The sequence below is a fragment of the Solanum tuberosum genome, unplaced genomic scaffold (genome assembly GCF_000226075.1).
Source record: "Solanum tuberosum cultivar DM 1-3 516 R44 unplaced genomic scaffold, SolTub_3.0 scf00149, whole genome shotgun sequence".
Taxonomy (NCBI): Eukaryota; Viridiplantae; Streptophyta; class Magnoliopsida; order Solanales; family Solanaceae; genus Solanum; species Solanum tuberosum.
The window spans coordinates 669,424-694,126 of NW_006239072.1; the positions used below are offsets into that span (position 1 = coordinate 669,424).

The following is a 24,703-nucleotide window of genomic DNA, read 5'->3' on the forward strand; positions in this document are numbered from 1 at the left end:
GCTATGAGGCTTGTTTGGGGTTCCTTCGGGTTCCCCATTCGCCGGTCACGTCTAGGCCCTAGGCTTGGGTCGTGACAATAATTCAAGTTATACATATATCTACTATATACGTGTTTTCTTGCTACTACATATAGTGAATTAGGGAGAGAGTTGAGCGAGTGCAGGGAGACTAGCAAAATTTGTCTTTTATCACATCTCGTTCACTAGTCGCTATTCTCATATCTCGCTCGTGTATTTGGTATCTCATAAACACGTGAATCACACCAGACATATATGTGATGTGATTCACATGTATTTGGATACCAGATCTACGAGCGAGATATGAGAATGGTGAGCAAGATTTGTTTGTGTATCTCATATACATGTGAATCCATTTGGATACAGTGTATCTATAACAAATTACACTTAATATTAACCTCATGTATCTCGAGATATATTTATCTAGACACTCCAAAAATTTAATAAAATTCATAAATCTAAATAATTAGCAGATTAAACTAAAGAGATTTTTATAAGTTATCCTTTGTTTATGTGTTTTAATTTGATAAGTATAAAATTCTAAAAGATAAGATTTTGGATTTTATGATCTAAAAACGTATGTGCATATAATATTCTAAAAACAAACTTTTGAATTGTGCATTTTAAACATGACATTTTACTTTTATAAAAGCATATTTTTAAAAGTAAAATACATGCTTATTCTGTCCTAATATTGATTCTTCATATTCTTTCTTTACACGTCTCTTAAGAAGTCATAAATAAGAATGTTAGTTTTATTAATTTATCTTTTAATTTTTTTATTTTAATTTTACAAACTTATTTACGTGTTCAGATAATTAATGATTAGGATAGAATGGAAAAATTTAGTAATCCTCTCTTGATATGTAACAAATAAAATATTTGTCAAAACATGATTAGAGTAGTCTTCATAATCATGCTTGATTATGTTTGCATATGTTGAATATTTTTTAAATGAAAGTTAATTTTAAAAACTTTGTAGTTATTGGACAACATAATTAATATTCTAATTTTATTTAAATAGTTTAAAATAAACAAAACATTTGAGGGATTTTTTTTGAAATATGGCTTGCTGTGAGATATTTAATTTCTTATCTTTTGCTCCTCTATGATAAAATATCTCTCTACCTTCAAAGTAGAGATAGATTATGTGTACACGTTTTTTTTCTTCTTTCATATTTCTCTTTATAGTTTTTGTTATTCTATTAGTATTAAACAAGATAGAAACACTATTTATCAATTTTATCTATAATATAATTTTATATGAATATTATCACTCTTTAGAGCTCAATGTCTTACTGTGAGATATTTAATTTCATATCTTTCGCTCCTCCATGATAAAATATCTCTCTACCTTCAAAGTAGAGATATATTATGTGTACACGCTTTTTTTTTTCTTCATATTTCTCTTTATAGTTTTTGTTATTCTGTTAGTATTAAACAAGATAGCAACACTATTTATCAATTTATCTATAATATAATTTTATATGAATATTATCACCCTTTAGAGCTCAATGTCTCGTCTTATTTGTTTTTTATTAAGACTAATACATTTGATTATGAATGCATATCTTAATGGCAAAACATGCATTAAAATTTAGATATTTGAATATAAATATATATCTGAATATTGAGATATTGTGTTAAGATCTACATATTGAATAATTAAAACTTTATTTTATATCAACACTTATTAACACTATAACATAGACTCATATATAAATTTTGTATATGTTTAAAATTAATCTAAATTTTACTAAATTAATAAAATCTCATATCAATATTTTTTTTATATGAGATTGGTGTTGGTAGGAGCTAGCGTTGACAATTATCGATTGGATAATTGTGATGGTTATGAATAGTAGTTAATGGTAATAATAACTAATATTAATAATTAATTGTAGTTGTTAATGGTAATAATTAGCTATGTCGAATGATAATTGTGATAGTTGATGATATATAATATATAATGATGATTGTTTACAACACATGACAATAATAATTGATAGTTGTTAATGATAATGATTGTAAAATTGTTAACCAATAATGATGATTAGTGGGATTGATAATTTCGTTCGAAAATAGCGGGTGATAATGCCATAACGACAAATAGCAAGAAACTAATAGAGTAATTATGAACTTTCATTTTTATATAAGTTTTTAAATAGACATCATAATGACATCTAAACCTTGTTATAAGTTTAAATTTCAGATTTACCTAAACTTATTGAGTGAATTATAATAAATAAAATAACACATTTAATAATTATGATCATAATAATTTTTTATTTTTTTTAAAGTGTAAATAAAGAAGCATAGAGACCAAAAAAGAAGGTATGAATGACCTAAAATTGTTATAAAGGGCAAAATTAAACATTTGTAAACATTTAGGGGAAATTTGAATATTTTTTGCCAAAAAAGAACAAAATTAATAGCGGCAAAAAAGATTTGGCGTTCGTTAGCCAATAAGCTCAGCCTTCACCATCACCGACACCGGCAAGTTAGCGATTCCACTGGAGTTTGACCATCGGATTTCCGATTCCGATCTCCGGCACTTTATTAGTCTCGTTTCCTGTAAAATTTTCTGAATGCGTATTGCCGAAACGAAGATATTGCTCCGAAAATACTCTTCGAAGAGTATTCACCGATCTATATAAGAAGGATGACATTGTGAGAAAGGCTAATGGAAATGTCAGGAGGAGAGTATAGTGATCGCAATGTGCTGTTGCGTTCGAATTCATCGGCGTCGGATGGAGATTTAGAAGGTCAGTTTCCGCATAGGACTGGTAATAAAAGCATTACTGATCTGTTGAAGCGATTGGATCGAGGATTTTCGAATAGAAGACTATCGAGTGTAAAACGGTCTGATAGGGATCAATCGTCATCTTCTGATCACGGCGTTTCTTCTAGCGTTACCGGTAACTATAGAGATGATGAGATTCTCGGCAATAGTGCCCCGCCGGAGTGGGCATTGCTGCTTGTTGGATGTCTACTTGGCCTCGCTACTGGCCTTTGTGTTGCGGGTTTTAATCGTGGGGTTAGTCAGGATTCTTTTAGTTTTCATTGTGTTGTGATTATTATTAGTTTAGTTTCGAATTCCATGCTCAGAGAACCTTTAATTTAGCTTAAAAGACAAATAATTTACTGGTACCGAAACAAAATGTGTTGGAAGTGAAATTGGATATAAAGGATTCAGTCAGCTGATCCAGACTAGTTTTTGGTTGAGGCTTTGTTGATTGATAGATTAAGTTCGAGCAACAGTGAAAAAGGCGAGAGCTTTTTATGTTCTATAGCTTTCTGAACTTCTTTCAGGAATTATCTAATGTCATTGATTTAGTTATGTCTGAGCAAGTGAGGGAAATTTTGTAAAACTGTCATTAGATAGTTGCTACTGAAGGGGAAGGGCAGACGGTGAACTGCTCTGTGATGAAAAGCTGCACATTGAATGTCAAAGGACACCTCTTGTTTATCTATTTTTTGTTGGGGTTGAAGGTTATCAGTTGTAGATGATTTTAATGTGCTGACACATTTTTTAGTGACTTAAGCTGCTTTCTATTTGGGGGAACAGGGATACAGAAGACAAATTTAATAATATTGTGTCTTGTAATGTCTGTCCACGTTCATGCCAAATAAAGGTGAAGAATCTTGGCTGTTTTAGTTAAACTGTATTTCTGATGCTGTTTTGATGATAGACCAGTAGTTTGAACTGAAGTGCTTCTCAGACATTGAATGACAATGAGGATATTTGTTAGGTGCATGTAGTACGTGAGTGGGCTTGGGCTGGTACTCCCAATGAGGGAGCTGCTTGGCTCCGTTTGCAAAGGCTAGCTGACACATGGCATCGGATACTTCTAATACCAGTCCTCGGTGGAGTTATTGTGGGCATGCTGCATGGTCTGCTTGAGATATTGGACCAAATAACACAATCCAGTTCTTCTCAGGGACAAGGGTTTGATTTGTTAGCTGGAGTCTTCCCTACTGTAAAGGCTATTCAGGCTGCTGTGACTTTGGGAACTGGTTGTTCTTTAGGTCCTGAAGGCCCCAGTGTAGACATAGGTAAATCTTGTGCCTATGGATGTTCAATGATGATGGAAAACAACCGAGAAAGGCGAATAGCTCTTGTCGCAGCTGGTGCAGCAGCTGGAATTGCTTCAGGTATCTTGCTGCTCATTGAGAATTATCTGTAAATGTCGGATTTTGTTGCATAGTTTCCATGTTTGAAAGCTTTTTATGGATGATTATTTCTTTTAATTGCAAAATTATCATGTTTGGAAGGTTGTGTAGTCCTCTCACTTGTTCAAGTGACAATATGAGGATCAGAAACACAAATCTTGCTTGGTTTCCTTGTAAAAAAAAGGAAGCAGTTTAAACAGGAATTTTGTGATCCGAATGGTGAAAAAGATAGAAAACTGAGCTTTCTTCTCTTGACCCATTATTCATCTTAAGCGAACAATCGTATTACAGGAGTTTTGTTGGTATACAAGGTGTAGGAAATGACTGTGCCAAACTGCAAAAAATTGTAGCAAATGAGTGCCAAACTGCAAAAAATTGTAGCAAATGAATGTGCCAAACTGCAAAAGTTTGTCATGTGTATTGGGGAATTCAGATCCTCTTCCTTAAGCTGTGATATAAACTCATTTGACTTGTTTCATGCATTCATAGTATTCAAGCAATGACACACTCTCTTATGCTGATTGCAAATGGACACATGTGCTTTAGAACTATGCAGATATGTACAGATGCAGATTTGTCTTGTTATCACTACTGTTTTTAGGCCCTATGCTCTCACACTTTTCACACTCTTGAACAAGCACTAATAAGCTTCACATCATCTGATAAAAAAAGGGAAAGTATTTCTTTTGCAGAATTTATCTATGTTACTGCACTTTCTGAACCTGTTCTCGTGGGGCTCTTAGTGGTGTCGTTTAAACTTTCTCTGCTGCTAAATATGCAGGTTCTATTGGCTGATTATAATCATTGGGAGACTAGACTTGCCTATTATGTTTGTGTATATCTCAATCACATGCTTACATGTGAGTATTTATCTGTAAAAGATACACTGTGTGTATGTGCTTTATCATGGAGGGGATTTTAGATTACAAGGTTTAAGGACAGCCTTGTCGTCTTTGATTTTGAATTTTTGTCCAGATTGAATGAAAGATTTGTCTCTCTGCATCTTTTGCAGGAGTTCTCCTCAACTGGTGTATGAATATTCAAGATTTAAGTTCTTTTGTGTTGCAGGTTTCAATGCAGCAGTCGCTGGCTGTTTTTTTGCAATTGAAACAGTTTTAAGGCCACTTCGTGCAGAAAACTCACCTCCATTTACAACTGCCATGATCATATTGGCTTCTGTCATATCATCTACTGTTTCAAATGCTGTCCTTGGAGAGAAACAGGCTTTCACTGTGCCCACGTATGATATGAGATCTGCTGCTGGTATTTGATCTGATTCTAGTTTAATTTATTGTGGACAAAACATTAGCTCATGGGGCACCACTGTTCACTTTCTTGTATACAATTACCAATATTTATGTGAATATACATTCTTTTATCAATTGACGTACTTCTCTTCCCTAGTGTTTCTGTTTGTGTTTACTCCTTTGGATGGAAGTATTTGTAATTAGTGATTTTGACATGCGATACGTGGTCCCTGGTCGTCTTTCCGCTTTCTGCTCTTTCTTTGCTGTTTCTCTTATGATAGTTTCTCTCTGTTTTTGATTGTTCATACTTACTGGTTGTCTTTCACATGCTAGTTTTTACTAACAATGGCAGGGACAAACAATTTTTGCTGCCGTTCTCTGATTTCTCATTTGTTTAACAATTAAAATAGGTATATTCCTGTATTGTTGCTGTCAAGCATGGATCACATAGCTCTTAATTACGCCTCTATGTGATTCAGGATTATTTTGATTTAACATATATGTATTCTCCACATTGGTCATCAAGATTCTGCTCAGGAATTAACTCTTTTTCTTTCCTGAACTGGATTTCTCAGATGTTCTATTATGGTAAAGTTGTCTGCCGATTCTTTCTGTGAGATGAACTTGGATAAAGGGATAATTGTTTAGATAATTTTACATTGTTTTGGGATGTACAAAGGGGGGAGAAGGCTTTAATTATCTAGATGGAATGTGCCTTGATGCTTTCATAGATTAAACTTAGTTTTGATTGTCACTTTATTCACCCAAGATTTCTTCCTGAATACTAAACTGTGTCCCCTTAACAGAGCTACCTTTATATCTAATACTGGGGATGCTGTGTGGAGCAGTAAGTGTGGTGTTTACTCGACTAGTTGCCTGGTTCTCTAAAGCATTTCAGTTCCTAAAGGAAAAGTTTGGACTTTCTGATGTTGTCTGCCCTGCTTTGGGTGGTTTAGGAGCGGGAGTAATAGCTCTTCGATATCCTGGAATTCTTTATTGGGGTTTCACTAATGTTGATGAAATTCTACATACTGGTAAGACTGCATCTGCACCTGGAATCTGGTTGCTAGCTCAACTAGCAGCTGCAAAAGTTGTGGCCACTGCTCTATGCAAAGGTTCTGGTCTTGTTGGTGGTCTGTATGCACCAAGTTTAATGATAGGTGCTGCTGTGGGTGCTGTATTTGGAGGTTTAGCTGGGGAACTGATCAATTCAGCTATTCCAGGAACTACTGCTATTGCTCAGCCGCAGGCATACGCTCTGGTCAGATCGTCTACTTTTACATCTTGCAAGTAAATAATTTCTAGACATGATTAAACTTCAGAAAGTAACTCTTTATAATTATGTGAACAATGCAGGTGGGAATGGCTGCTACATTGGCATCAGTTTGTTCAGTGCCTTTGACTTCAGTTCTTCTTTTGTTTGAGTTGACAAAAGATTATAGAATATTGCTTCCCCTCATGGTTAGTCCTACTGTCCAACGATTTACAAGCTCTAGTGGGTGTCAATGTGCATGTAAATTTGATGTTGTTCAGTCAATTATGTAAAAAACCTTTTGTATATGGTAATTGTGTACCTTGTGCTTAATTGAAGCATTCTCTTAGGTGATTATTATTTTAATTAATAACACTTATGTAAAATTCGTTGGGAGTAACTTATCCAACAAAGGAAGTTTTTGGAATTTATCAAAAAACATTGTTAAAGGATAATCAATTGTCTAAAAGATTTCTCAAATGATATTTGTAGTTACATTTTAAGAGCTCTTTTTAGTCACTAGACATAATAGTAAGTCGTATCCCAACACCCATAGCAATATCATTATTCGTGCCCCTAGATTCTAAATTTTAGGTGACCCTGAATCCGTCTCCTAGATCCATATGTGTGTTGGATGCTTTGTACCTTAGTCCATGTAACAGGTCGAGAAAGATGATTAAAAGATAGAATTCTTCTTCACTCCTGTCATCTTCTTCTTTTTTTTTGGGTGGGTGAGGTGGGGTGGGGGTATCACTTATTGCACCTAAGTTGCTGAGGTTCTCTAACAGTAACTGGAGCCGTTGTCTTTAAATTGTAGTATTCTACCAGACCATCTGGTTGTCTGGTCGAGTGAACTTTTGTTTTTCTTTGTTTGATCTGTCTGTATTTGGTTATTCCTATGTTATTTTTGAGTGAAATTACAGTGCTGTTGACATGATGATTGGAATAAACACACATTTTTAATGATGTGAACAGGGTGCTGTTGGACTGGCAATTTGGGTGCCCTCTGTAACCATTCAGGCAAAGGAAGTGGAGGCATCAGACACCAAGTATGTGTCAAAAGGATACTCTGTCCTTTCGCCAGATGATGAGAAGAATGAGGGGAGTGACTGGAGGCACACGGGTGATAGGAATGACTTGGAACTAAGTGTGATTGGATATCGTAGCAGTCATGAATCTCTTGATGAAGGCTTAATTCTGGAAGATCTAAAGGTATGATCTTTAACTTTCTGCCTCTGGTATGTGACAAAGTTCTCCTCTTACAGGTTTTTACTCTTTTTTTTCTTCTGTTGAACTATCATTTCATCTTGGTCCTTCTGTTATTCTAAACTGTTTCTGTCAATGACCAGGTTTCTCAGGCTATGTTAAATGATTATTTGAAGGTCTCTCCAAACCAAACTGTGAAAGAAGCATTAGAATGCATGCATGATGGTCGTCAGAGTTTTGTTATTGTGGTTAATGCTGAAGATTATCTGGAAGGAATTTTAACATATGGTGACATTAAACGCAGTTTGTTTAACAACTCAGGGGATTCTTCCAACAGGGATTTGGCACTTAAAAATGTACGCATCTGTTGAGTGCCACCATAAATAAGTTTCTTTTGGTTCTCAGTATGCAAGTTCCTTTTCAATTAACTCTGTTTTCTCCTCTTTCATTATGTAATCTTTGTTTCTTGGTTTCTCTCTTTAATAGCTTTATTGATTTCTTTAACCTGTCTACAGGCAGATACTTGTCCTGTTTCCTCGATTTGCACAAGAGGGATAAACTATCGTGGGCAAGAATGTGGACTTCTAACTTGTTATCCTGATACCGACGTAGCAATTGCTAAGCAGATAATGGTGGCCAAAGGAATCAAACAATTGCCTGTGATCAAGCGTGGTGGAGACTTGAAAGGAGAAAGAAAGCACAAAATTATAGCTATTCTGCATTATGAGTCAATCAAAGAGTCTATCAGGTGTTGCTTCTTCTATCCGTAATTTACCTGATGTATCTTATTGTGTGTTCCCACATGTAATCCAGCATTTTAAAATAGGATAAATTACACTAAACACCCCGTAATATGTGTCCGTTTCAGATACATCCCTTGTATTTTAAAATCAAACACCTACACCCCCTATACTATGAAAATCATACGCTTACACTTGGTTTTAAAAAACAAGGGGTTATCCGAAACTAAATCATATTATATGTTTGGTTCTATGCAGTATTTGATTAAGGTAAAGTTGTTATTTGATGTATATTAAGAAAATGAAAAAAAGATAATCGATTTCTGGACTTTCTCTTTCCTTAATTTAAAATATTCTTTAGCAGTTTTTCCCGAGGGAATGTAAAGAATGGTAACATGTCTACTACAATGACTTTGTGTTCTGGAAGTCCAACTGACATTTTTGTGTTACGTGAGAGATAAACTATCAACTTGCAATAAATCGAAAAGTGGCTTTGAAGATGTGAACTAACTAATAGAGTTCCTCTAGTATTTGATGAAATATGGCTTAAAACTATAGTATGAATAGTGTGTAGAACACCTTTGAAACGTTATGAGGCTAGGCTCTGGGGAAAAACAACTACTGCGCCGTCTTGCCTGTTTTATTTTGGATGAACTTGTTTTGCTTGGAAGAAGAGAAGTTGGCCGCGAACATTGTAGTATTATTGAGATTGTGGATGAACTTTTTATGATCTATGCTCTAGTTCCAAATGGGGATACATCTATCTTTCCTCGTATTTGTGTATCTTGCAATAATGACTGAGAAAACACAAGATACGAGGTATCAATCTAACGATTACAAATGTGAATCTCCATTTGATTAGAAGCTATTAATTTGTATCCTTAGGCATTTTCTGATCATTATAATTCCCACAGGAATGAAATCAGTCGCCGAAAGTCAGTATACCAGCAGAGAGAAGAAGACAATGACAAGCAGATGGTGACAAATGGTCATTAATTATCGAGAGGGACCGAGTATGAAAAGCAAGCTTCAATAATTGATTCTTGTTTGTTGATGAGTTTGAGCATCAGCTGGTTATGCAATATGACTGCACAGTTGTTTCTGCTCATAATTTTGGTTTGAGTTCCCTTCAATACTTTATAGACTCCATAGCATACCCTATTTAAATCTTATTGTTATTTTTTTTGGGTTTGATTTGTATTAGATATAGTTGTCAATAAGTTTACCTGTGTAGTCCAATACCTCGTATTTGTACATGAATTTTACTCTATAGTTTTAGATGCCAATATAAGGCGAATGATAATAGATATAGATAGAGTTTTGAAGGAAAATTTTATTCATTATTAATGAAAAAACTTCCAACCATTTGTGTTTATGAGACAATCTAATTGCCAAGAGTTCTAATGTTTTGGCTATATTTTCCTTTTCTCATTGACTATGCCATTATGTGCACCCTTTATCATCTTCATCTCAGGACACCTTTATCAATATTATGTATGGTAGTTCACAGTAATAATGTATCAAATGTAATTTTTAATGTGTGATTTGGGGAGAGTAGAGTGTGCACATGATCCTATCCTTATCTTGAAGAAGTAGAAATGTTGTTTTCAAAAGACCTTTTGTTCAAGTGCAAAAAAACTAGTTGAAATTTTACAAAACTAAAATAACTGTGTTTCTCAATAAAGTTTCAAGTTATATTTTATTCAAAAATAGACACAAAACATTAGTGTAACGTCTTATTAATTCGTTACTCCGTAACAATTCTTTAAAATCTAATTATGGACAATTATATCTTGCAAATTTGGAATCGAATTTGCAAAATTAGAATCTTGCAGATTTACCTATAAAATGTTACTCACAAAATGTTATTGACAGTAATGTTTCATGTTTGTTTACTCCGTTAGAAGTTTGTCTTTTTGCCATTGATTTTTTTTTTGAATAAAATATAAATATAGTCAAAACGTTACTGAGAAACACATTTATTTTTAGTTTTGTAAGAAAATTTTAAATGTATTATTTTGGTGAATTGATCTAAATAATGGATGATTTCAGTCAAAAATTCATTCATTTTTTATTGACTATATGTAACATATAACATACTCTTTTAAACCTTAATACTCCCTCTCTTCAAACTTACTTGTCAATTTTTGACTTGACACACCTATTAAAAAATAATAATTGATATACATAGTTAATCATTTTATCCCTTATTAATTGATAGGATCCCAAACATATTTACTTATTGCATTTTTCAAATGCACTAATATTAATAAATTGAGAGTATAATAGGAAAAATAAAATTGTTTTTTCTTGATTCGTCAGAAAATGACAACTAAATATAGAAATCAAATAACAAAATATTTGACAAATAAATAAGGGAGCCTTTAATGGTTTTGCTTAATTTGATTAGCATTTCTACTCAATGCTATCATTCTTAACATCTGCTATAATTATCAATTGAATTACAATTGAGTCTACTTAAATATAGTCATTATTGTTTTGTTACAAATTGACTCTGGGGAGAAAGAGTGAAAAAAGAGATGTTATTTTACTTTTCTTGTGTTCGATTTTCAATTTTTCCTGAATCTTTATCACTAGTTTTTATGCTTCTAATTTTATATTAGAAGACCTGTTGAATCTGGAGATACACCTATATTAGGTGAAAAATCGTTAAAGACATTATCTCTTGACATGCCTCGAACTATGAGAATTTCCTATAAGTGTTCGTGATGAAGTATTTCTGGTAAGATTTCCAACAATTTTTCATATAGTTACATAGTTTGAGTTATTAACTATTATGTGGCTTATATAGATACTTTTTATGTAAATTTTATTTCAATAATTTTTGAAAATTCTATGTCTGAATTCATGTCAAACATTAATTAATTTGATTTTCATATTCCGAATTAAGCCTGTGGTCGAGAGATAATAGTCCATATACTAATAAGGAATGTATGAATTCTCAAGAAGAGAGGAACCGTGATGGTCCCCCCTCAGAAAGGCTTACGGGTGGATACCTAGGCATCCAGAGACGAGGAAGGGTGTAGTAATCGACGGAATGCTTGGGGTTTAATTGAAACAGATTTAGCTTTGCCAATATAAATAAAGACTTAAATAATAGACAACAATGTATTGATAAGAGGTCATTAGTAGAAATGGTGTAGGTAAGGAAGAGATAAGAGAGCCCTATGGTAGAATATGCAAGAAATTTTGTAATTACATTAAAGTTCCCCCTAATGCAAGTCGATAGATCCTTCAATCATCGAGTACACTATCACCTTCCCACACTTATCATGACAACATCACTGACCTTATGGGGAGCGGCAAGGGCCAAGGTGAACTTGGATTGATAATGAGAAGCGGTCAAATCAGTAGTAAAGGCATCAACACAGATGGTTGGTTGAGTTGGGTGATAGCTTCGCGATTGATAGCTCAGTGAGGTACGACCACTACAACCAAATCAAATTGATTTTCTTTCATGCAGAAGGATTCACATTTTGTGTACTCAAAAACTTTCAAAAAGAATTTCCTTGAAGTTTTAATTAGAATGAGAAATCATATAGTATATCAATGTTAGCATTTCTAGAGCCCTTTTGGTAATCATTTCCACTTAAACAAGAAGAAGTTGAAGCAAAAACTTCCAAAAGATATTGATGTAGTATTTTTGGTTATAAAAAAGCTTCAAAAATGAACTTGTAAGGATACTATAAGGGGAAAATGTCCATAATATTAGAGAATCAACCAAGTTTAGGAACTAGTTGATCTTTCGAAACTCGAAAGAACACAGTTTAGGAACTAGTTGATCTTTCGAAACTCGAAAGAACACAGTTTAGGAACTAGTTGATCTTTCGAAACTCGAAAGAACACAGTTTAGGAACTAGTTGATCTTTCGAAACTCGAAAGAACACAGTTTAGGAACTAGTTGATCTTTCGAAACTCGAAAGAACACAGTTTAGGAACTAGTTGATCTTTCGAAACTCGAAAGAACACAGTTTAGGAACTAGTTGATCTTTCGAAACTCGAAAGAACACAAAAGTATTAGAACCAAATAGGTTCTCAGAGTCAAGCACAAGGCTTGTGACACAGTTGCAAGTCTTGACTACGACGAGACTTTCTCACCTACAAATTCAGCTATTGTTGCTAGTTTGTATCGAAATTTACATCAAATAGATGTAAAGTTAGCATTTTCTTTCTTGTTCTAGAATAAGGCAAAGTTTCACATCTGAGGTCCAGGAGGCAATCCATTCATAGTTTGCTGATAAGTTGATGAGGCATTGGAGTAGTTCATATTAGGATCTGGCATTGGTTCTCCTTCTGGAAGCACGAAACCAGCATCGTTAACAGGTTGTAGCCATCCTGTATATGGATGGGAAGGGACTGAAAACTGGTGCTGATCAGAGTTGAATCCGGTCATAGAAAGATCGGTTAGACCTTGCTGCTGGTTAGTTTCGAAACTGTTAGATCCTGAGGTAGGACCAAATGAGGGAGCCCTTCCATAACGCTTGCTGGTCTTCTGAAGTTGTTTAGGCTCAGGCCTACCTACCTGGTCTTGAGCATTAGTAGTTATCGGGTTGGAGCGAGAGTTTGAAGCACCTGAGATAACTTGGCTACTGCTGCGTTCTGCTGGAACGTCATGGTTGTGCTTCCCATCATAAGTGGTGATAACAGACCTCTGATCTAATGGGGCCCTCTCGACATGTTTCCTGACATTGCAGCCGGGGTTTGTGCACTTGTAGTAACTCCTGCCAAAGGGAAGTAATCTATCAGTTCAAGCAAACAATTCAGTGAGTGATGTGTGTCTCAGGCGCACGCAACAAGTTCAAACTTACAACAGACAAATTAGGAACTTTTAAGGATGAAATAGGTAAATGAACATGACAAACCTAGGATTTGGATTGCCTTTAACCACCTTTTGCCCATACTTGCGCCAGCGATATCCATCATCAAGGACATCTACCTCACTGATAGTTTGTACCACAATTCTTGGCTGCCTGATTGATCTGCTGACGCTTCTCGTATCTGTTGCATCCGGTTCTATCTTCCTAGATTATCAAAGATCAAAGAGAAAAGAAAAACGACAATCAGGTCCATATGATGTAATATATCGGAAATCCTACAGTTTAGTGCAGAAGATGTAAAAACCTTATTTTAGACTCGGACTCATCTCCTCCATCTTCACAATCTAGAGATGCACTGCCACGAGTACCATGATCATCTCCGTCAGTTGTAAAAGCAGATGATATGTCAACTGCATCCGCTGATCCCAGTGGAGCATCATTTGAATGTAAAGTGGCAGCTCCCCTGCAGTATTCAGAGTGCAAATCTGCTAATGACGTTGCTTCAAGATTGTCGTTCTTCCACTCGAGGCCTCCAGCAGTAGGTCCTTGTTGGATGATTTCCAAAGCCAGCTCACTGTTAACACCTGTTCCAGTTGGATCCACATTGTCTAGTTGCATGTCACCAAATGAACTTGAAGATCCGAGGGTTGATATCTGATTTGGCAGTGGTTTTGGGTGATTGTGAGCCCCATTGTATATAATTTCCGTGACATGACCTTTATGATATCGCGCTCTTTCCTTCTTGACAAGACAATTTGGATGTGTGCACTTATAAAAACTCCGAGGATACTCACTTCCTTTAGCTTGATTTTCCCCATATTTTATCCAATTATAACCATCTTCAACTGAAGAATCACCATCAGTACTGTCCTCATCTTGTTGCTCTTCAAGAGACGGAGAATGCTCCGTACTACCACCAACTGCATTAAAGGTCCTTATCTCTGGATTTTTATCACTACCCCGGACATCCTCTTCAGTAAACATAGGGAAATCAGTTGTTTCATGACATATCTGTTCATTTTGAGTTGCTTCCATACTATGAAGTTGAAGAGAGTTATTTGGATGAACTGAACCCTCAATTTGACTAAACTCGTTTACCTGCAACCGAGAGTAATAACACATTCAGAGACTGGAAATAGACAGGAAACTATGCAATATGTGTGTACGCGTGTGCATGAAAGAGAGAGATTGTGGTTACTCCGCCAGTCTCCATAATTGGATTGAAAGACAGGGAAGATGAACTATTAGTCCCTAAAGCAGTCTCATTCCTCTTATCTGCAGCTTCAGTCGTCAACATAACACTTCTACTCTCGTTGCCTGAGGCACATGGTAATAGTCCAGTTGTAGGAGATGGATAAACCTGTGGCAAAAATGTGTATTTGAATCATATCTACATCAAAAGCAAGAACTTTGGCGGCTGATTGCCGGTTGGCAGCAAGTTTCCAGACACATTGCACTTCTGCTCGGGTTGAGGATACTTCGGAAGGAACTTTTGGAACACCAACAGCATTAAAGGAAAAATAGAGCAAAACTCTACCATATTTCAGTTCGGGAATCACAGGCTGCTGATTCACGTTAACTATGCAGCTTCAACACATTTTCGAAAACTTCAACTGAAAAATATGGTGCACTAAATGGACCAGGGTCTATTGTGTTAGCAAACCTCTTTGACAGTTTAGACAAATTCCAGTTTCACAACATAATCTAGAGACTAGCCTATAATAAGCAAGACAAATCCAGCACATCATCTATGTGCTGCTTACACAATACTAGACAATCAATCTAAATGGTCCCCAGGATTTTGGTCTAGTGGTAAGAGTGCAACACATAATGTGTGGATTAGACGCACGTCATGAATTCAAATCGTGCTGCAGACAAAAAGCCGGATACTTAAGTGGAGAAGAATAGAGGGGGGAGTTCATTAGTAACCAAGTTTCAGACCGTGCACCACTGGACTTCAGAGATTTCTCAGTTATTAACAACAACATACCCCCGGTATAATTCCACACGTGGGGTATGGGGAGGCACTACAACAAATAAAGGATTTAATGGCAAAAAGATAATTGCCTCTATATTATATTTAGCGGCAATAATAAATATAAATATTTATAACTAGCACTCTGTGACTAAAGGTTTTAGCGACTCTGGATGCAATATCATTAATTCAATTGCCGCTAAATGTTTTTGCTGCTAAAAGGGAAAATCTATTGCCACTAAATGTTTCTTTTGCTATAGTGAAGTTAGAGTGTACACATAACTTACCCCTACCTTGTAGAGATAGAGACACTATTTCTGATAGACCTCGGCATATTATAAAGCATTTCCAAACAGTTTAAAAAAGAGAATACAGAAATGAGAGTAATAACGACAAATAATAACATGAAATGGGAGTACCACACAACATACAGAGGAAAGAACAGTAATGCCAACAAAATAAAGGGATAATCAAAGCACAAAAAATACAGGTGATAATCAAAATCGAAGAATAAAAACACTATGCTATTTCTTGGTTATTAAAAAACAAATAAAAGAGAGAGACATTCAATCTTAAACAGGAAGTGTGAGGTACATACCAGTGGATTATAGAGCAAAACAGGTGAATATAAGAGGATTGATGGACTGAGACCAGCAGCAATACTCAAATAAGGAGACTTAACTTCTTGATTCTGTGACACAAAAGGAGGTCTAAGACCATCTGTATTCAGCCTCGGGACGTTAAATCCAGTTCTAGCTACCATTCTTTCCATGAGCCCTCCACGTGAACTCGTGTTCTGTTCTGATGGTGCACTCACATTCACTGTTTGATCAGTCATTGCACCAGTTTGTGCCCCATCAGAGTTGCACCAGGTGACATGCTCTTGAGGCTTGACAACGAGGTTTCTACTTTCATTAGTTTCCTCCAGATGAGCTGACCATCCAAAATCATCAGCTAGCAGTGAAGAGATGAGTGCTCTTGAGCTCGGGCTCGGGCTAGGGCTAGGTGGTATCCAATGTCCACTAGCAACATGATCATTGAACCCGGCCATTAATCGTCAACACTTTAGTACAAGCAACACCAAGGAGATTTAAACTGCAATATCAAAGAACCATATAAATGAACTTAATCCTCAAAGATATAAACAACACACAACCATTTCCTTGATACTTCTAAATAATAGTAAGACAATTACATAGTATATTAATTACAACGACTTGTTTGTTTGTCATAACATAATTACAGTAACTACTTGGAAAAGAAGAGAAAGAACATGATATTCTAGGCCTAAAAGCTACTCCCACAATTTTCTCGAAAGAGATTCTAAATATAAAGAAGTAAACACACCAAGAAGTCAAAGGTGAATCAACATATACTATATATTTGACGTTATATATATATATATATATATATATATATATATATATATATATATATATATATATATATATATATATATATATATATATATATATATATATATATATATATATATATATATATATATATATATATATATATATATATATATATATATATATATATATATATATATATATATATATATATATATATATATATATATATATATATATATATATATATATATATATATATATATATATATATATATATATATATATATATATATATATATATATATATATATATATATATATATATATATATATATATATATATATATATATATATATATATATATATATATATATATATATATATATATATATATATATATATATATATATATATATATATATATATATATATATATATATATATATATATATATATATATATATATATATATATATATATATATATATATATATATATATATATATATATATATATATATATATATATATATATATATATATATATATATATATATATATATATATATATATATATATATATATATATATATATATATATATATATATATATATATATATATATATATATATATATATATATATATATATATATATATATATATATATATATATATATATATATATATATATATATATATATATATATATATATATATATATATATATATATATATATATATATATATATATATATATATATATATATATATATATAGACATCCCTCCTTCATCTTATAGTTTTGTTTCAAAAACATTAACAAAAAGGGCAAACAAGGTGAGCCAATAATAATCTAATGCATATTTGAGATTTTAGTTTAAGGCAATTGAAATGAACATGCATTTCCAGCCAAGGGCGGAGTTAGGGGCACAAGGAGTTCATCAGAATCCCCTTCGTTGAAAAATTACATCATATAAGTGCAACTTAAATTTCACTACTTTTTTATGTATATATATTAGATGTCGACTTAATACTCTTGGCTTCTTTCTTATGTTTCTTTCTATATATTTCAATATCTTTAGTAAAATCCTGACCCTGTTGAAAAATTACACCGTATACATAAAGGTTAAATTTACTATTTTTTCATATATATATATTAGATGTCCACTTAATGCTCTTGGCTTCTTTCTTGTGTTTCCTTTTATATATTTCAATATTTTTAGTAAAATCCTGACTCCGTTGAACAATTGCACTTTATGCGTAAAGATTAAATTACTACCTTTTTCTGTATATATATTAGATATTGACCTAATCCTCTTGCTTCTTTCTCATGTTTCCTTCTATATATATTTCAACATTTCAGGGGCGGCTCAATGCTTTTAAAAATGAGGCATACCCCTTAGGCCCCCAAATTTGAAGGCTCAATTTTTTAGTAATAATAAAATTATTATAAGCCTTTTTAACAAAAAAAAAATACTATATATTTTAATTTATTTGCGTTTTTTTTAGTTTGTTTCAAAATATTAAAGAATGTTTTTTTGGGGTCAAATTTTAAATTTAACTTTCACATAATATGTTAAGACCACAAGATTAAAAAATATTTTGGTTTATATATATAAAAAAAGTTTAAGGTCATAGAAAAAATAAAGTTTTTCTATTAGAAAGAAAGAAAGAACTTTGAATCTAGAAATAAAAATAAAAAAATAATTAAAAGTTAGGTCTCAAATTTATTTTTGGATTTAGACCACTAATTAACTTGAGCCGCCACAACAAAAAAAATTAAAAATTGAGCCGCCACTGTAATATTTTTAGTAAAATTCTAACTTCGCCGCTACTTTTTCTCATATGTTCTCCTCTAAGTAAGTACCAAACATTGATTAAAGTAAGGAAATAAAGACTTAAACATTAACAAAGATTCAGTGAAACAAATTCAGAAAGGCAAATTGGTGTTGAAGCATAAGAGGATCAAGATTATGCAAAGAACAAAAAGGTAAAAAAAAATTAAAACAATTTTTTTTTTTAAAAAAAGAGGAATTAGAAAAATCTTATTCTTTTACCATCTCAAATTTTTTATTTATTTTTTGGTTTCCCACCCGGTGTTCGATATTCACATTGGAGCCCCACTAAATCTGAATTCGCACCACTGAAAAGTCCCACAAAATGCTCCCTAACAAATGCGACTCCGTACCCAAGGAGGCTCGAACCCGACACTTTTTGATTAAGAATGAAGGAGTACTTGTCACTCCAGCACAATCCTTGTTGGTTGACCATCTCAAATTAATTTATGCCTAAATGGATTTTCTCTTTTCATTTCATGAAAATATTTTTTCCCCAAAAAGAAAAATGCAGCAAAAAAAGGGGAAAAGGGGAAAAAGGGGGAAAAAGGGAAAAGGAAGGATAAAGCAACCCCACCATAACACATGTTGTCACCTTAACACTTGTTGTCAATTTTCTCCCAACACACAAAACAAAAAAACTAATTTGTTAATCTTGAAATAGCTTAGCACAAGTAAAAATAAACAACAACGTATCCAGCATAATTCAATAAAGTGGAGTGCGGAGAGAAGAAATTAATTTGTTAATCTTGGAATAGCTTAGCACAATTAAAAATAAACAACAACGTACCCAACGTAATTCAATAAAGTAGAATGCAGAGAAAAGAAACTAATTTGTTAATCTTGAAATAGCTTAGCACAAATAAAAATAAACAACAACGTACCCAGCATAATTCAATAAAGTGATGTGCGGAGAGAACAACGCTTAGCACAAGCAAAAATAAATAATAACGTACCTAGCGTAATTTAATAAAGTAGATTGTGAAGAGAGTAGAGCGTAAGACGTAGGCGGACTTTACTTTGAGTTAGAGATAGAAATGTTATTTCAGATTAGCACAAGTAAATATATATATACATAAAAGTTATTTTTTTAGGTATATTTATAATTATTGGACCTAGACAATTTTAGAAATCTTATAATGACTGAAGAAAGAATTTAGGAGACTTTCATAGACATACTATATAAATGATGATAAAACTTGAGATCCTTCATTTATTAATAAATTGTGATTTTAGTTATTTGTATATTTGACTAAATATATTGACTTTCAATTAAATTAGAATATGCACTTTTGATCCATTCACTTGTGAATATTTACAAATATATTATGATTATCAATTGTTCATCAATGAATTACTCATGTGTTATATATTATATTTCATACCTAAAGGAATTCAAAAACACACATTTTCAATTAATTAAGAGTTAAATTTGCTTTATCAAATATTATAAGAATTAAAATAAAAATTATTAATAATTGAAGGACCAAAGTGCTATTGTTCCTTGTTGTTTTTCCTATTTCCATTTTAAGGATTTTAAGTGGGCTGGGCTTGCTTTAGGTGGTAAGGCCCAATTCTCAAATTATGAGAATTTTCAAGTTTGACCAGCCAATGAGAGACAACCATGTGGAATAAAGAGTTTGACTGGTAGTCAACCATTTTTTAAATTTTCAATTATTTCAATCCCAAAAATAACACCTTTATAGATTATGAGAATTAACAATAACATACCATATAGTTTTACAAGTAGAGATTGATGACATATGATATGTGCAGATTTTATCTCTATCTCGTGGAGGTAGAGAAATTATTTCTGAAAAAACATTGATTCAAATAACACATATTAAAATAGATTTAAAAGAAGAAAATAAAAATGATGAAAATGAAGATATCAACTTTTAAATTCTTTTAAAAATGGAGTTGTGTGGGGGAGAAACAAGAGTAATATTAATTAAAACTTTTATAGTTAAAAAAGTTTTTTCATGTAATTGAAAAATTGAGTTAAAAAAGTTATTTGACATCTAAATAATAAACAATTGTAGTGTTAATTTCTTTGGGATATAAAGAGTACACAAATTAAAAGGATAAGGAGAAAATCACAAACTACTATTATTTTCATTATACAAGTATAATGGTAATTGTTATAATGACATTAAAAATGCATATAATAATCTGTTATAAAGACTTTATGTGTTCTTTTGTCATTATTTGATCATTATTAAAATCGTTATGTGCTTATTATGTGTGTTTCTTTGCATAGTAAATTTATCGGAGCTAAAAAGACATAGCAAATTTAACTCTTAATTAATTGAAAATGTGTGTTTTTGAATTCCTTTAGGTATGAAATATAATATATAACACATGAGTAATTCAGTGATGAACAATTGATAATCATAATATATTTGTAAATATTCACAAGTGAATGGATCAAAAGTGTATATTCTAATTTAATTGAAAGTCAATATATTTAGTCAAATATACGAATAACTAAAATCACAATTTATTAATAAATGAAGGATCTCAAGTTTAATCATTATTTATATAGTGTGTCTATGAAAGTTTCCTAAATTCTTTCTTCAGTCATTATAAGATTTCTAAGATTGTCTAGATCCAATAATTACAAATATACCTAAAAATTACGCTTTACTCACTTTATACTCTACTTTTTAGTTCTATGAAGAATTCGATTTCGAACTTAAAAATCGAATTATATTTATAGCGATCGCTTATCCTTTTTAGGCGGAATTTTGAGTGTGATCAACTTTGCAATAACGAATCATACATAACTCATTACCCGCCTCTCTAAAACAAAGTAAATAAGTTTTGTTAAATGTTATACGATTGCATGGGCTATAAAATGGGTTCAAATATAAGTAAAATATGACAATGGTCTGAGTGTGTACATGAAAAATGTTGTACGGTTGGTTTATGGTAAAGTTGCAACCATCATAGTTATCTATATATTCTGAAATAGTTTACTCTAATCGTCTTTTATTGGTCTAAATATAACAAGTACCTTTGAAACATAATCCAACTATTTGACAATTGTCATACATTGAGCAAATTACAACGATTGAAATATAAAATTCTTAATAGGTCCATTTCAAAATTTATTAAAAGAACGTAAGACGTTAAAAATCAAGTTATTTGATTAATCATAAGACATCTTAATAATAGCTAAAATTTGGTTAATTTAGTATTAGTAAGTGTTGAAATGATTGATTATCATAATATTTTTGTAAATATTCACAAGCCAATTAAATTAAAATGTCTTGTTTCAATTAATTAAAAGTCATATATATATTATGTGTGTGTTTTAATTAATCAGATATCACAAGTATACTAAAGTTGCAATTTATTAATAATTAAAGGACCACAAATGCTATTAGCTCCAATAATAATTAGTAAATGCGTGTGTAGGAGAAAGCTTCAGGTAAAGGAGGAAATCAAAATAAGTATCACATCACTTGCTACCCACCACAAGTAAAGCGATACCAAAACTCATTTAGAAATCATGGAGCTAACAGCCGATGAGCTCAAGGCATATGACGGATCAGATCCATCAAAGCCAATTTACGTGGCAATCAAAGGTCGAATCTTCGATGTGAGCGCCGGTAATTCGTTCTATGGTCCCGGTGGGCCTTACTGTATGTTCGCCGGAAAAGATGCAAGCAGAGCACTTGCAAAGATGAGCAAGAACGAAGAAGATGTTTCTCCATCTCTTGATGGGTTATCTGAGAAAGAAATGGGTGTTCTCAATGATTGGGAGACCAAATTCGAAGCTAAGTATTCAATTGTTGGAACTCTGATTTCTTAATTACTTTTGGATCTGGGAATTATGAATAAATATAGGGTTTTCTTATGAATAAATACTTTGTTTCAATGGTTGTTACATATTGTTTCATAATATATTGTATTGTATGATACTATTTTTTTTGTTATTACATATCACACATCAACAATTTGAAGAATAAATTTACAAGAATATAACATGTAGATTTTTCTCATTTGAGAAGATAATAATCCTATCTAGTAGTATATTTAAGACTATATTTCATCCTCTTATACTAGAGTACATTCTAGAATGAAAAGATTTAAATTTTTTATATATCATTCAGGATATTAAGAATGAATTGACTCGATTAATTTTAATTTGTGTTGTATATGACTAATTAAAAGGAAAAACATACTATATCAAGAGTTTTTTTCATTTTAAATTTGGATCTGAAAAGTTTATAGCTAGGAATAGAGGGACTCTATCCATCCCACTATAAATCTTGATGGTAAGCGTTTATCTGATTATATATAAATACTTTTTACTTACCAAACAGTAAGCAAAACACTTTTGATCAATTAAAATGCAAACATAAATAAATAAAACAAAAAACATTAGGAAACTTCAACACAATTGCCTGAGCTTTCGTCCAAATTACATGACTATGCGGGGAGCGGCAAGGCGGATTAAAAGTATTTATTTTTGTTAGACGAAGCTAATTAAGATATTAAGAAATATATGTAAGTTTATCTTGCAATTATCATGTTCATCTCAAGATGTAGGATTAGAACAAAATATCTTAATTTCAACTTGTGTTGACACAAATATCCTTGGCCAATAGAACTAATAACACTTTTGAGCCTTCAATTATTAATAAATTACTAAACGTAATATTACAATTGTGAACAATTTATATAAAGTTGGATATAGATAAACTGGTCTGGTATAGCAAGAAAAAACATTTTGATAAAGAATCAATTTATTTATGGAATTTATATTAAATTAGAAGGAGATCCAGAAAGAATTATATAGAGAAAGAAAACAACTATTTATTAAAATTCATATCAATTTATTATTATAAGGTATTGCTAATTAGCTATAAGGAAAAAAAAAAATAGAGGCTATTTACCGATGCAACATTGTTAAACTATAAATAAGATATTTGTTATTTTTTAAATAGTTTTTTTCTTGGCCTTTTGTTAATTTTAAAAATCTAAAAGGTTTACCTTACAATTTTATATTTAAAATAGTCATATTTTAATTCATTTCATCTTTTCTTACATTCCCTTAATTACATATTAATGTTATTTTATATCATTTTCTTAAATCACTCATTTTCCTTTCTTTGTTCTTCTTACTTTCTTTTATTTATTTGTTTAATCCCAGGAATCAATTATTATAACTTTATAAGCATTGTATAATTTGTTTTTACAAAATTTGATTTGTTATTTTTTTATTTTGAATTTTTAAATTATTTTTAATACTAAAATATACAAAACTAAAATTAAATAATAAAAAGGTGAGATGACATCTTCTTAAAACTGTTTTTATTGATTTTTTTAATGAAAAAACTCGAAAAAATTTAATTATTAATATTAATTTTATTTCTTCAAATCCTCCCTCTAATTCTTCTCTTTCTTCCGTCTTCTTCCAAGTTAAAAATATACATATAATGTTGTCATTATTATCATTTATTTCATTTTCTTATATTCTCTCTTTGCTATTTTCTTCTCTAAATAAAGTCATATTAATATACTCAACTATAAATTTTCTTATATAATTATGACTCTTAAATAAGAAAGAAAATCACGTAATAATGGAGAATATTAATATTAATTAGGTAATAATTTAACCGTTTTTTCAAATTTTATTTGAAATTCCAATAAAACCTCATCACTTCATTTCTTCAATAATTATTGTAGTTATTATAAAATTATGAGTGTCAAATTACATTTAAATTATTATGTTATATTTTGCTCTTTCACTCTGATGATCAATTTACAATTCATTTTTTTTGTTTTGTATATATATAAATGAAACTGCATAAAAAATATTATTTCTATTTTAATTTGATTAGCATACTTTTCTTTTTAATCAAAATGATCCTTTTCTTTTAGCAATATTTTAATTTTAATTTTAACTCTCGCGATAAGTTTAAAATAATAAGATTATAAATGATTTTTTGATACATTGGACGTAATTTTAATTAAAAAAATATTTTCTTAAATTCCGTATCAAGTCAAAATAGATCAAATAAATTAAAACTCGAATGGTATAAATTGAAC

The 24,703-nt window shown here is 31.7% G+C and overlaps 3 protein-coding genes across 3 annotated transcripts; 2 read left to right on the plus strand and 1 right to left on the minus strand.

Moving 5' to 3' along the window:
• Window positions 1-2,433: 2,433 nt before the first annotated feature.
• Window positions 2,434-10,019, plus strand: LOC102583219 (chloride channel protein CLC-f-like). The gene is made up of 9 exons (XM_006352507.2): window positions 2,434-3,055; window positions 3,771-4,173; window positions 5,260-5,454; window positions 6,245-6,699; window positions 6,795-6,899; window positions 7,666-7,902; window positions 8,040-8,252; window positions 8,412-8,644; window positions 9,551-10,019. Exons 1-9 carry the CDS (start codon window positions 2,702-2,704, stop codon window positions 9,630-9,632), a joined length of 2,277 nt encoding a protein of 758 aa, XP_006352569.1. The 5' UTR covers window positions 2,434-2,701; the 3' UTR covers window positions 9,633-10,019.
• A 2,700-nt stretch (window positions 10,020-12,719) lies between these two features.
• LOC102583544 (probable WRKY transcription factor 2) lies at window positions 12,720-16,539 on the minus strand. The gene is made up of 5 exons (XM_006352508.2): window positions 16,048-16,539; window positions 14,673-14,834; window positions 13,779-14,572; window positions 13,520-13,678; window positions 12,720-13,378 (listed from the first exon to the last, which is right to left on the minus strand). The coding sequence occupies exons 1-5, from the start codon at window positions 16,498-16,500 to the stop codon at window positions 12,853-12,855; spliced, it is 2,094 nt and encodes a 697-aa protein (XP_006352570.1). The 5' UTR covers window positions 16,501-16,539; the 3' UTR covers window positions 12,720-12,852.
• A 5,510-nt stretch (window positions 16,540-22,049) lies between these two features.
• Window positions 22,050-22,618, plus strand: LOC102583872 (probable steroid-binding protein 3). The gene has a single exon (XM_006352509.1). It carries the CDS (start codon window positions 22,158-22,160, stop codon window positions 22,458-22,460), a length of 303 nt encoding a protein of 100 aa, XP_006352571.1. The 5' UTR covers window positions 22,050-22,157; the 3' UTR covers window positions 22,461-22,618.
• The last annotated feature ends 2,085 nt before the right edge of the window (window positions 22,619-24,703 follow it).

What these genes read in the sequence shown, in the direction of transcription:
- LOC102583219 (XM_006352507.2), top strand. Translation starts at nt 2,702, where the DNA reads ATGGAAATGTCAGGAGGAGAGTATAGTGATCGCAATGTGCTGTTGCGT. An exon ending in TGATATGAGATCTGCTGCTG is followed by an intron (nt 5,455 to 6,244) that starts GTATTTGATCTG and finishes TCCCCTTAACAG; the next exon opens with AGCTACCTTTATATCTAATA. An exon ending in TAATTCTGGAAGATCTAAAG is followed by an intron (nt 7,903 to 8,039) that starts GTATGATCTTTA and finishes GTCAATGACCAG; the next exon opens with GTTTCTCAGGCTATGTTAAA.
- LOC102583544 (XM_006352508.2), bottom strand. Translation starts at nt 16,500, where the DNA reads ATGGCCGGGTTCAATGATCATGTTGCTAGTGGACATTGGATACCACCT. An exon ending in CAATTATGGAGACTGGCGGA is followed by an intron (nt 14,573 to 14,672) that starts GTAACCACAATC and finishes TCTCGGTTGCAG; the next exon opens with GTAAACGAGTTTAGTCAAAT. An exon ending in GAGTCCGAGTCTAAAATAAG is followed by an intron (nt 13,679 to 13,778) that starts GTTTTTACATCT and finishes TTGATAATCTAG; the next exon opens with GAAGATAGAACCGGATGCAA.
- LOC102583872 (XM_006352509.1), top strand. Translation starts at nt 22,158, where the DNA reads ATGGAGCTAACAGCCGATGAGCTCAAGGCATATGACGGATCAGATCCA.